The 12,825-nt window shown below is 39.2% G+C and overlaps 1 protein-coding gene across 6 annotated transcripts in view; it reads right to left on the bottom strand.

Moving 5' to 3' along the window:
• Positions 1-8,900: 8,900 nt before the first annotated feature.
• LOC146457896 (uncharacterized) overlaps positions 8,901-12,825 on the bottom strand; it is a 22,413-nt gene continuing 18,488 nt past the window's right edge. For 4 of the 6 annotated variants that reach the window (XM_085091429.1, XM_085091427.1, XM_085091432.1 and 1 more), the window contains one exon: positions 8,901-11,954. In XM_085091429.1, the coding sequence (XP_084947555.1) occupies positions 11,481-11,954 (474 nt within the window). In that variant the 3' untranslated portion in view covers positions 8,901-11,480. The remainder of the gene's footprint in view (positions 11,955-12,825) is intronic. The other 2 variants (XR_014858350.1, XM_085091430.1) reach the window with 2 other exon arrangements.

Raw genomic sequence — 12,825 nt, 5'->3', positions numbered from 1 at the left:
CCCGGTGAGTGTATCATATTTGAAGATCACAATTTACGATCACAATGATCATAATTTACGTACTTATGACATGTCTCCTGGGTTCAAATCATTTGCAAGCTCAGGTATTTGTTTGATACCATTATTGTTGATTCAACTGATAACGAGCGGTACTTGTACTATTAATCAATCAAATCATGAGTGCCGGAAAGTGATGGAAACCGGTGCCAGCCACCTTAAATTATCCTGCATCAGGGAAAGTTCCCGGGGGGGGGACTCCCCTATATAAGGTATATAGGTATGTGCCGCCCCAAAGGGTATGGTTTTTGAGCCGTTTTGGTCTGAAAACGGGTATAGATTTTGAAAATTACGGTCTGAAATCGGGTCGGGTTTCGGGGCCGGGAACATTTACGAAAGCTTACAAACATATTTTTCTTCTCAGTACGTAACTGGAACGACTAACTGATAGCGAGAAAAAGAAATAGATAAACTATGTCACTCCAGCTTACTTTTACTCCTTGCGTCAACTTCCGTTCGGCACTGATGCATAATTATCAGGTCTGAAAACGGGTATGAATTTTAAAGGTCAGGTCTGAAAACGGGTGTGGAAAATGGTATGTTTAGGTCTGAAATAGGGTCGGGATTTGAAGACCCGGGCGGCACACCCCCACCAAGAATTCCGAGGAGTACCCCCCCCCCCCCGGGGGAAAGTTTCCATAATGCGTCTACCCAAAATCACCCAGAAAGAGAAATCTGACGAATTTACAAGTAAGCCCGAAATTAAACCGACTTTTCTCCCTTGGGAATATAGAAGGTCAACGAAAACACACGAAAGCTCACGATAAAAAATGACCACAGGAATGCGCTAACGATGTCCTTCAATTTCGTTAGAAAAATCCTCGGGGTTGCGATGACAACCCAATGTAAAAGCTGCTATTATGTTGATGGTAACCACTGGTGAATTGATGAGGTACAAGTTGGTTCATTCTAAATACTTGTTTAAAAAAAGTTAGTTTTTTATGAAAGAATTTCTAGACACTGTTTTTTAAGAAGCTAGAGCAAAAAATATTAATAAAAGCCAAAACTTGGCGGGTATAGGTTCTGTTCTGAAAACAACCACTCACTGCCATCAAAGTTTGTGGCCATTTCCGCAGTAACTATGGCTCTGCTCACTGCCATGGAAGTGGGCCGGAGAGGGGTGGAGGGGAATTGGGATACTCTTAATAAAACAACTTGACATATACAAGGCTGGTCGAACAACGCAGGTATTTTAATAGCATTACCCAACATTTCGGTAAAACAAAACTAGCCTTCATTAGGTCGGGGCTAGAAAAGAAGGGTGAAAATGGGAACTCCTAGCCTATAAGAGCTAATCAAAGCACATTTCAGGTGAAAATTGCAAGAAATAGTCTTAAACGTTCTGGAGACTGAGGGGGTGTACTTTGATATAAGCTCTGTTACTCGTTCCTACCTCATATTATTTACGTTTATCTCCTATACCTAAATCCTTTTGGCGCTCGCCGTTGATCTTTCCCACTTCCAAGATCTACAGCATTCTTCGATAATGAACGTTCCAAGTGATCTACATCTCAAGTGACTACATCATGAGACAAACAATAACACACTACCTCTATTATTGACCGTCCAAGTAATTACCGTAATGATTCGATTTAGCGCCCGGGGCGCTTATTTACTTTATGGTACCTCAAGCGAGGGCGCTTATTCGAAACAAGAAGCTTATAAGTGTGATTAGAGACAGGGCGCTTATTATTTTTTTTTCTGAGAAGCAGCAAATGTGCGACACAAAGCTTTGAGTATTTATTTAAAGAGGAACAACAACTTATTAAAACAAATGTATTGCTCAAGCATATAACAGCAAAAAACGAATGATAAAAGCCGACGTTCGGGTTTTATCGTTCGTTTCAGTTGCTGTAAACATAAACTGTAAAAGTAACAAATGTTCAACGTCCATAGCTTCAGTGTCGCTTGCATCAATAACAATGCTTTCGGGTGCAGCATCTTCTACGTCGAATCGGAGTCCGATCGGCACGTAAAAGTATCATTGTCGCGTGATCATTGTCACTTGAAGTACTACCTTGAGCAGTTCCAATCCTTTTGACAAGGCTGCTTTTCCTTCGAGCAGTGAATGTGTGCCATCACTGAAACAGAACAGCTAGGGGCGCTTGTTGGAATGAGGGTGCTTACGCAATAGGGGCGCTTGTTGGAATGAGGGCGCTTACGCAATAGGGGGGTATATTGGAATGAGGGTGCTTAGGCAATAGGGCGCTTATCGGAATGAGGGTGCTTACGCAATAGGGGGCGTATATTGGAATGAGGGTGCTTAGGCAATAGGGCGCTTATCGGAATGAGGGCGCTTACGCAGTAGGGGGCGTATATTGGAGTGAGTGTGCTTAGGCAATAAGGCGTCCGTTGGAATGAGGGTGCTTACGCAACAGGAACACTTATTAGAATAGGGGCGCTTATTAACAAAAACACATTCGAAGGGGTCACTTAATAGAGAGCGGGCGCTTATTGGAACGAGGACGCTGAATCGAATCATTACGGGTAGCATCTTTGTGATATGTGATTTGATTATTATAAACTCACTAAATTTTCCTTGTTTTGCTTTTCCTTTTATTCATTATTCAAACAAATTTTCCGTAAAGGGGAGGGGGGGGGGGGCTATCCATAACGTCATTCTCGTCCCCAGAGCCGCACTTTTGTTACTCAACCGCTCACCAAAAGATCGTAGGCTCTGGGAACGAGGATGTCCATAAAAACCATAATTCATATACAACGGCGATGTTTTCTTGTCCCGACCGGCGCTTTATCCTCTGTCCACGCTCGAGCCTTGTTGTAAGGCTTCATCTCACTGGGTTTTAGTTCGGAACGTAATAGGTGAATGACAATCGATTGCGCAATGAGATGAATGGGGACGAAGCTGGGTACCTTTAATTAAGTGCCATGCGTCTCACGTTTAACGCGCTCTAACGGCGGATCGGTCTGACAATACCTCTTTTAACAGAAAGCTGGGAATACGGCGGCCAACCTTGTTTTGAACTGCGTCAGTGGGAATATCATCTTTCAGATTTGAAAAGCCTTGGAACTCATAAGCCGGTCAGTTATGTTCAGACGGTGGAGATGGGTGGAGGTAGGGGAAAGGGCAGGTTTTTATACACACACACCCACACTTCCCTCCGAATGTTCCTTTGATCAGGGGAATGCATTTCTAGATCTCCCATATTGAAAGAGAGAGAGGCTGTGTCTCGAGCTCCTGACGTCATTACGGTCTTATTCGCTTCAGCCTCCTTTTGAATAGTACAGTGTTAGGAGAGCTTAGCACTGATAACAAGTTTCTAGTGTTTTGTGTGAATGAGGAGGTTAAAGTGGTGACTTAGGTTCAAGAATTTGTGTTGTTTGTATCCAGCTTTGCATGAGGATTTAGCTTTTAGTTGCTCAGCGTAGCATTTAGCTTTACTGAAAGGGAATACGCCGCTTCACTATATTTACATTTATCTGTATTCAACCGTCAATCGATCCTGTCAATTAATTGCTTTCTTTTCATGCTTTGTGTTATTTGCTAAACAATAATCATGTAAAAGCCAACATTGCTTGTTTTCGTAACACAACGAACTTAATTGTTTAAGTGCTTTCCGGAACATTGAGTTACTGCAAATATTCCTTGTTATTGTTTCTAAAATACTTTTTCGCGAAATAACTACTGTACCTATAGGGTAATCTATCTACTTTAATTAGTTTCCTTTTCAGTGCAACGCGCCATACGTGGCCACCCAACAACCTTTTTTTTACAAGTTAAGTTAACCATAAAATACAAAACGGCATGATTTCAATAATTCGTTGTTGCGTCACTTGCCTGTTGGACTTTGGAAGAAGGCGTGACCGTTAATCAAATTCGCGTATCATGATTTCAATAATTCGTTGTTGCGTCACTTGCCTGTTGGACTTTGGAAGAAGGCGTGACCGTTAATCGAATTCACGTATCCTGATTGGCTAACTTGTCAAAAAAAAGTTTATTGGGTGGCCACGGTAGGACGCGTCGCACTGTAAAACTGCCGGGTGTCTATTCAATTTGACACTTTTCGCTAGAATTCAATACATTCTGAGTTATTTTTAGTCAAACCTTCGTGCATCAATAGCTATTAATTTGCCTTTCGATGTTCGCTCCCTTCAGTGGAATAGCAAGATCCAGATTAAAGTATGAATGGTTTTGCTGTTTCGTAGAATTCCAAATGCAATTTGTTAAAGGTGGTAAATTTAGTTATGTAGTGAAACAGTGTGTTTTATGTAAACAGTGATGGTACGTAATTTAACAGTCGCTCGCTGACCTCGTGATTCTATTCATGCTTTGCTAGGACGTGTTCCAAGAACCTTAGCCGACTCTGCTGCTATTGTAATTTATTGTTTTAAGGAATTTTCAATTAAGGTTACTTTTAAAATTAGCAACAATTGCTTTTGGAGTTAAAAATATACTTTGTGGTTTACTTTCGCTAAGATCAAACAAATTGTGTATGCACTTCTTTGATTTCTTTTAGTTGAATAGCTGTACGAATCATATATAACGTTGTCAGTTTGCACTGTTTTTTCGTTTACATCTGCAACAACCTGACGATTACACCCTTGATTACTTGTCTAAGAAGTTGTACGACTTCAAGAAATAACGCTATTGGCCACCCGGCCAAGTCAAGCTTTTCTCATTGCTGCGTACCAGTTCGTGGTTTGATCCCGTACCCCAAGAGAGTGACGGCTCTTTCCCGCAAGCGAGTTGCACATTTGAGTTGAATTTCCCTCGTTGTCAGTTATTTCCGAACGCAAGGAGAACCATCAAGTCCCTAGTTATACAGAAAGTGTTTCAAATGCTTTAAATCTGTTCCTATGTAAAGTTTTTGCATGTATATATTTGTAAGTTCTCGTTAGTTTTCTAAAGTGTTCCTGTATTTGTCTTGTCCCACCTCGATTAGTTTTGTAACTCATGATTTGCGGGACAAACCATTCATTCTGTCGTTTTTCAAATAAATTGTTGTTGTTGTTAAAGTGGAAAAACCCTCCGCCGTCACAACTGAGGGGATTGGTATCGACGTTGAAAAATTGCCCGTTCCGAAGTTCAAATGGAGACTCTGGACAAGTTTCCAAATTGTTAGAAATTGGAGTCCATCACAAGAACGATCACATTAAAATTAGTCAGTTTACCAAGTGTGAGGTTCTGTCGTTAGATTGCAACCATGTAGAAGGTGTTCAAAAATCGGAAATATTACAGACTTTGTATGGAATTGGGGGAAGCCATCTCAGAATTAGAGACATTTGTATGGAATTTGGGCGACCTTTGACAGGACACAGCCTGGTTACGACGTAATGAAACATAACCAAAGTTGGCAAACTTATTAATTTCTTTTTTGTCATCTTTCTGGCGATGGGGTTCGTATCTTCATATGACGCAATTGGAACGATGTGTAAACTAGGGCCCAGTCCCTTTATGAACTCCGGAACGGGCAATAGAAACCAAAAAAGTGCAAAGACCGAACATTCTCGTGCCTAGAACTGTGATCCTTTTGGCCAGCACTACGGGTCTTATGGCCAAAAGGATCACGGCTTTGGAGACGAGAATGAAGATCGAGTTATACGTTCTTTGCCTTTCCTGCGCATGCACATACCCCACTGGTCTGGCCTAAACGTCCTCCTAGCAGAGACTGATCTAAAGATGCTGAAAGATTTTCCACACCATTCGACCCCTAGATTCAACAGGTGCGACAGAGTCTCAAGCGTGTCCTTTAATGACAGAAGCTGAGCGCGACTCTCCCCTGGTGTTGTTTATTATGTTGCTCAAGGTAATACTGGCTTTTATTTAATCTGTGGATGAAATCCTTAAAGTTTGCGGACCATTTATATATGAACAGTATTGAGCAGTGTGTTGATGTGGTGCTTACAAGAATGAAACGTAACTGTCAGTGTGCAGATGGAGACCTAGTGTTCACGCGCTTAAGTAAAGCAAGGGCCTTTATATGGTGCTGTTGTGTTATGCTGTACGAGGTGGTTCCGAGGATTGAAGCGCGCAATTTCACATCAATCGAGCGCTAAAAAGGGCGCGAGAGAGGCAGCTTCCTTTCCCCTCTTTCTCGCTCTCCTCGCGCGTCGCGCGCGCGCCGATTTCCTTTTTCCTTTTCCCGTTCACAGGCTAAGTGATGTTGTAAAGAGAAACTCAATGGTAGGCACTCTCCAGGATTATCTGTAACTCCAAAACATCGCCGGATAGCTTTCCCATACTCTGTAGCTAAACGAAGTACTCTTTACAAAACACTAATTGACAAATCGACGGCAGTTTTCTATGGTCTTTACTCTTATAGACCATAAAATGACGTCAAAAAATGTTCAACACTCAAGTGGAACCACGAGCCGCAGGCGAGTGGTTTCCTTGCCAAGTTTTGGACATCTTATGGCGTCATTTTTTTGTCTATTAGAGTATAGACCATAGAAAACTGCTGTCGATTTGTTTTTTACAATAACATGGAAAAAGTACGAGCGGAATTAGCTATTTTTTTCATTGAAGAAAGCGCGCGCGTTACAGCTGACGTCATTTTGATTGTCTGTACTCTTATAGACAATAGCTACGAGCCAATCAGCGCGCGGGAATTTGGACAGTCATTGCAAAAAAAAGGTTGGTACTATGTTGTCTTTTTTAAGTTCCCTTTAATAAAAATACTGTTTTATTTGGTACATACAATAATTAATCCCAATGGTATATATTTTTATATATGCTACAAAGCTGAAAATACATAATTCAAAACAATGTGTTGAGAAAACAAACAGGCATTTTAAAATGGCGCGAAGATGAGGAATTTAACGAAAGCGCTAATAAAATGTTAATTACGTAATTAGCCTACGAAAAAGCATTACCAAAGAGCATTAAAAGCCAACAAAAAAGTGTGACAAAAGAACTTAAAGGGTACAGGGCAGAATCATTTTTTATTTGCTGGATCAAATTTTCATGTTGTTCTCTTACGGTAATCGAAAAAAATCCTTATCAATTATTCTTCTTCGCACTGGTTGAGGTTTATAAAAGCGTCAAATTCGATCCAGTCCTGTGTATTTAAGGGTTGCAAGGGTAGTTTCCCAAACTAGCGTTTCCTATTGTAACTGTTAAAGCTTTGAATGATTTGCTTGACTGTTTTCGTCTTGTAACCCTCAAGATACCCTTCAGAAACAATAAAATCTGCAATTCCAGAGCGACAAACCGATGCGTGGTGCCGGATAACTTGTAGACCTAGATCAGCAAATTATTTCAATACGAATTACTGACGGCAGACTGATCCTTACGGCAGAGGTGACGAGCTTGATAAAATAAACAAAAAAAGCTAGAATAACTAAAACTTTGTTTTAAAAAACAAATATATTTAAGTTATTCTAGCCTTTGTTGTTTATTCTATCAAGCTCGTCACCTCTGCCTTCGGGATCAGTCTGCCGTCAGTACTTACCCTCTAGAAAGGCTGGTTCCATTAACGATACATTCATTTAATGTCACAGTCAACCGCACTGAGAGAGGCTGTTAGACCTGTGGCTTTATCACTGGCAAACGTCAGAATGGTCACTTCACCTTGACAGCAACAGTTTCTCAACGAAGCGCTATCAAAGGTAACTGCCACACATTTCACCCTGTTTCATGCTTATCCTCACATCAGCTATATATCAAGCAGGGTTAAATGATTATTAGATTAATAAAATATGATAGGTTAACATCAAAGATTATATGATTGAGAAAACTTCGCTTATATATTTGTTACCAAATAAGTTAGTTTCGCAAGGCAGGAATAATACTTATCTCACTACAATTACTCAACCTACTGTTCCACCTCGAATCACAACCATTACGACTCTCTTCATGAAGAGCTTTAAACGATTTCAATCTTTTCACTCGTCCAGCGCATGCATGTAGCCAATTAGTGTGGCGGAGCAGTTATTTCCAATTTGGATATAGCTTTTGGAAATCTGAAGGTTTTTCTGCAACTTTCCTTTCTCTGTTACGGATAAGTCGATAGATCGAGACGTTTTTCCTCCTCTCCATGGGACCTCATCTGGTTGCATAACAAACAATCACTTCACTTCTTAAAATCACCACGGTCTCTTACAGCTTGTGCAAAGTGATTACGTTATTGCATCTCACTGCGTGCCATAAGTGAGTCAAAAATTTCAGTGCTATCGCTGTATAGAATTTGGCCGCAATGGACTGCTTGCGTCAGTAGAGGTTAAACTCGAGATGTCATCGGAAGCAAACTTATTTTCAATCACTGCTTTAACATTTTCCTGCCAAGGAAACTAACTCTAATAATATTAACAAAAGAAATGCGTCAAACGACGTTAAGTGTCTTATCAACATAGTATAACGAATAATGTTTGGGTTTATTCTATTAGTTCCTTTATAAGATATAACACATTCTCACTGTCCTTGTAGAGTTCAAGAAACACTTGCACATCCAAACAGGTGTAACAATTGCTTGTGTTTCTCAATTCTTCTACAAAAACATTCAAAATGGTTTCTACTGCTTTACCCCGATACCAACAAATTAAACCTTGATGTCTTGAACATCAGTAAATTCTCACTGTACTACTACAAAACATTTTGAACGTCTGGTGCAACACAACTAGAACACAAACAGAAGAATTCCCTACTCTTACAGAATCGTGTCTCTCTGTTGCACTCCAGAAACATTCAAGGTGTTTTCTATTATATAATTGTAATTATGCTAACACAATCTTGATGTTTTGAACATCATATACAAGTCAAACAATCGATAAATGTTTCTCCTTTCATCGTTAAGAACTCAAGCAAGTGTATGACTGTTAGGAAAATAAAAAAACGGGCAAACGATGAATTCATTTGTCAGTACACACAATGAGTCCTGAAGAGACATTATCATCATCCTTAAAGTCATACTGTCGTGAGCAAGAAAATCATTCATTTCTGAAATATAACACATTCTCACACGGAAAATGACGACAATTTTTGAGAATTCCACGTACGTCGTCCCAAACTTCATTTCCATCACCCAAAAATATGAAAAACAACAACAACAAAAAAAGAGGGGTTGACCACTATCCAAATGTTCTGAACTTTTTCAGATGAGTTTCTAAGCAACAGAAAACAACTCAAGCTGTGGGACATCGCCAAGATTAATAAAGTGGTAAACACAAGTGAAATACATTCTAAAATATAAAGATATCATTATTAAACGCACTGTTGCGCTGATATCGTTAATCAAAACAAATTAACAGTAGAAAAACAAATAAGATTCAGTTTGTCCTTGTCACAAAATGTTCCCCGAGTATTTCACGAATAGATCGAAAGCAAACAAACCGAAAACACAATGTTTTAACAAAAATCCACATATCTTCAACGCAACGAATGAACAAGGTTATCTCAGCAAGGCCTCCTCACTAGGCCCCCCTGGATTCTTCTCCACTTTCCCTCCCCCTCCCCCTCATCTTTTCCCACCTCATCACTCACTCACCATTCCACCACAGGAAATGAATCGTAAAAAAGGCAAAAATGATCACTGATCAAACAAAAATGCCAATGGCCAATAGCAATATAAACGTAGAAAAAACATCAGTAAGTTTCGCTTTGACAAGGCAGAAAACGAATTGTCATCAGCTATTCTTGTACACTTGGATTAAGGTTCAAAAACGAATCCAGTAGTATGTGTAACAAGTTGCTCTTTCGTGCTTACCAAATAATATCTAAAAATTCGCAAATTTATATAGTAATTCCGGTCAATTTCGGTAATTTAGACCTTAGCTCATTGTGATGATAATAAAGATGATTACTATTATTATTACTGTTATGATTATGATTAATATTTCTATTTGTTTCATTCGTATTATCAACAAAAATCACTTATTCTACATCAACAAAGGAGCACTATCCGCGCTTTACAGACGGCTGGATATCTCTAACGTCCGTCGTATTAAAATGTAAATGTAATTTATTTATCCACGAAGTACCAAAGGGCTCTCGGAGCTCGTTCAAAGGTGTCCGAGTGTTCCAGGTCGAATTGGAATTTGGAAATGTTGGTTTTTGGTTTTTATTATGAAGCAACTGGAGTAGTGTTACTCTCCTGTAGATTGGATGTGCGGCTCCCCTACCATTTCGAATCAAACAATGGCTGCTTCTTCACGCAAAATCACCAAGAGTGTCTGCAACAGTTGTTAACCTAAAGTTAAATAAACTGGTATAGCTTAACTGGTTCGAAAACGTCGAAAGTAGACAAGTTGCCTTTCAAAGGATAGAAATGACTAAGACTAGAAGTTGTTCCCCTATAAAGAATTTCCTCAACACCTGGAAATTGGGTGCATGATCATCAACTTACTCTAACCATGCAGCTAGGTACAGTTTCAACAAAAATGTCCATGGACGTTAAAAGACAAAATTAAAATAGAAAGAAACTATTTTGCTTTGTTACTTACAATCACAATACACGATTAAATGACAGTCAGTAATATGGTTGCCTGAAACGCTTTAGGAGTAAAGAGGCCTCACACTGATAGACCCTCTTTTCCATAAACTCATACCAGGGTAAATTCCGACAAGTGAAAAGATAGGAAAACGTACATTATGAGATATTAGAAGACCAATGATGTTCCATATCTAATTCTAAAAGTCTGGTTTTGTTTTGGGATGCGTCAAAACTAGGCCAAACTAGGATTTACCCCTCTTCAAAGAACTGATTTTAACTATCATAGGAGGCATACGGTTAAACATAAAATGAAATTTTCATTTTAACGAATTTTCGAAGGACTCTACCTTTGATTGATAAATGTACCAATACTCTCTCTACGTGTATGGCGAAATATGCTAATTGTCTAGTTTTCTAAATTTTAACGAATTTTCGAAGCGCTCTATCCTTGGTATGAAACATACCAATCATTCTCACTACTGCTATTGTATGCTACATGTATGCTAATTTTCCACTCAGCTTAAAAAAATGTTTTACTTATTTACACATTCATTTTCCATTACCTTAACTACAATCTAGAAGTCAGTCCTTCAAAACACAGGCGCGGCATAAAAACAGTTTTAAATTTCAACAATCTTCAATATCACGCTTACAAAACAAAAATGTAACACGCTTTTACAAAAATAAGTCGGTTAGATACACTCGATATTACAACGTTATCAAAAATACTGCTACATACAAATGGGTTACAAATTAATTACAAGGAAAAATAACGCCCATGGAGCTTAGAAAAATATTTCAACTAATAAACGTTTCATATGTTATCAGAGACCGTTTCTCATTTACTTAAATGGCTAATTCAATAGTAAGTGTTGCCGAGTTAAAACGTCAACGTTCCTATCGGCCGATTGAGAACTGCGAACGGATTTGGACTATTCAAACCAGCTATCGATCTCATATCGTAAGCTTGAGGATATTATCTAGGGACGTTAGTTGAAATGGCTGTGTAGCCTTAGTTAAAGAAAACACAGGATCAACCTACAGTTTACTTTCCTTGGGTCTCATTTCACTTTCGTCTTCGTTTGCATCTTGAGACTCCACCTCATTGCCTGGGCTGTTACCAATTGCAGGAGAGGTACCTTGGGGCTTCACCTTATTACCTTGGCTGTTACCATTTACAGGGGAGGCACCTTGGGGCTTCACCTCATCGCCTTGGCTGTTACCTTTTGCTGGGGAGGCACCATGGGGCTTCACCTCATCACCTTGGCTGTTACCATTTGCAGAGGAGGCACCTTGGGGTTGCATCTCCATACTTTGACTGTTGCCCTCTTTAGGCAAGGTAGGATCGCCTTTACGAAACTCTGTAATATCAGCATATGGAGTCTCTTCATAAGCTGGTGGCATTTTCACTGGAGGCAGATCTTTTGGTGAAGTGGGAATCGGTGGTATCAACGGCCGACTAAAGTCCTCCAAGTCTGCGTATATCAAACACTTTGGATCTTTGGGTTGCTGCTGCGGTGAAAAGAGATAAGAACAAAGTAATATTAGTGTCATTTCAACGTGGACTTGGCCAGTGATGATGGTACTAATGTCTAAGGGCCTCCACAGAGGAGGGAAATTGTTATCGACGGCTATGTTCAATCGACAACTTAACTGAATCAACAACTATACGTGCGTTTCAACACACGAAAAGTTTAGTTGCCGATAGCCTGTATGTTTTGAGGGAGCCTGGAAACTTGCTTCTAATGCGTATGTGTACTGACTTAAAAATCGTTTACGTCGCTGCAAAAGTAGAGTTCAGTGATCGATGATTTACTCACAAACGGGGGAAAGTGAGTTGTAGATAACAAAACTGCCGCGTTTTTTATCGATAACTAAAGTAGTTTTCCATAATAAAAATAATAATAATAATAATAATAATAATAATAATAATAATGATAATAATAATAATAATGATAATGATAATAATAATAATAATAATAATAATAATAATAATAATAATCATAATAATAATAATAATCATAATAATAATAACTACCTTTTTTTAAGTCTCAAATCTGGATAGCCGAGCACAAGTGCCCTACTAATTGGACTAATTTTGAAATGGAAAACCACTCTGTTGTCGACGACTTTACTTTTCCCCATTTGTAACCAATAACTCGATTCACACACGAGATTTGTTGCCATTGATATCTAAAAAGTTATTGACAATAATTTGTCTCTTCTTTGAATACCTTAAGTTATCAATAGCAAACGCGCCATTTTTATATCTGGCCTACTTTCTCCCGTCTGTGAGTAAGTCATCGATTACCAAAGTATTTTTTTGTAGCGGCCGCCATTTTCCAAACGATGTACACATGCACATTACAACCAAGTATCCAGG

This window comes from Pavona decussata, unplaced genomic scaffold (assembly GCF_977016875.1).
Source record: "Pavona decussata unplaced genomic scaffold, jaPavDecu1.1 SCAFFOLD_236, whole genome shotgun sequence".
Taxonomy (NCBI): domain Eukaryota; kingdom Metazoa; phylum Cnidaria; class Anthozoa; order Scleractinia; family Agariciidae; genus Pavona; species Pavona decussata.
Note: the sequence above shows the minus strand (reverse complement) of the source record. Positions and strands in the feature narration are given on the sequence as shown.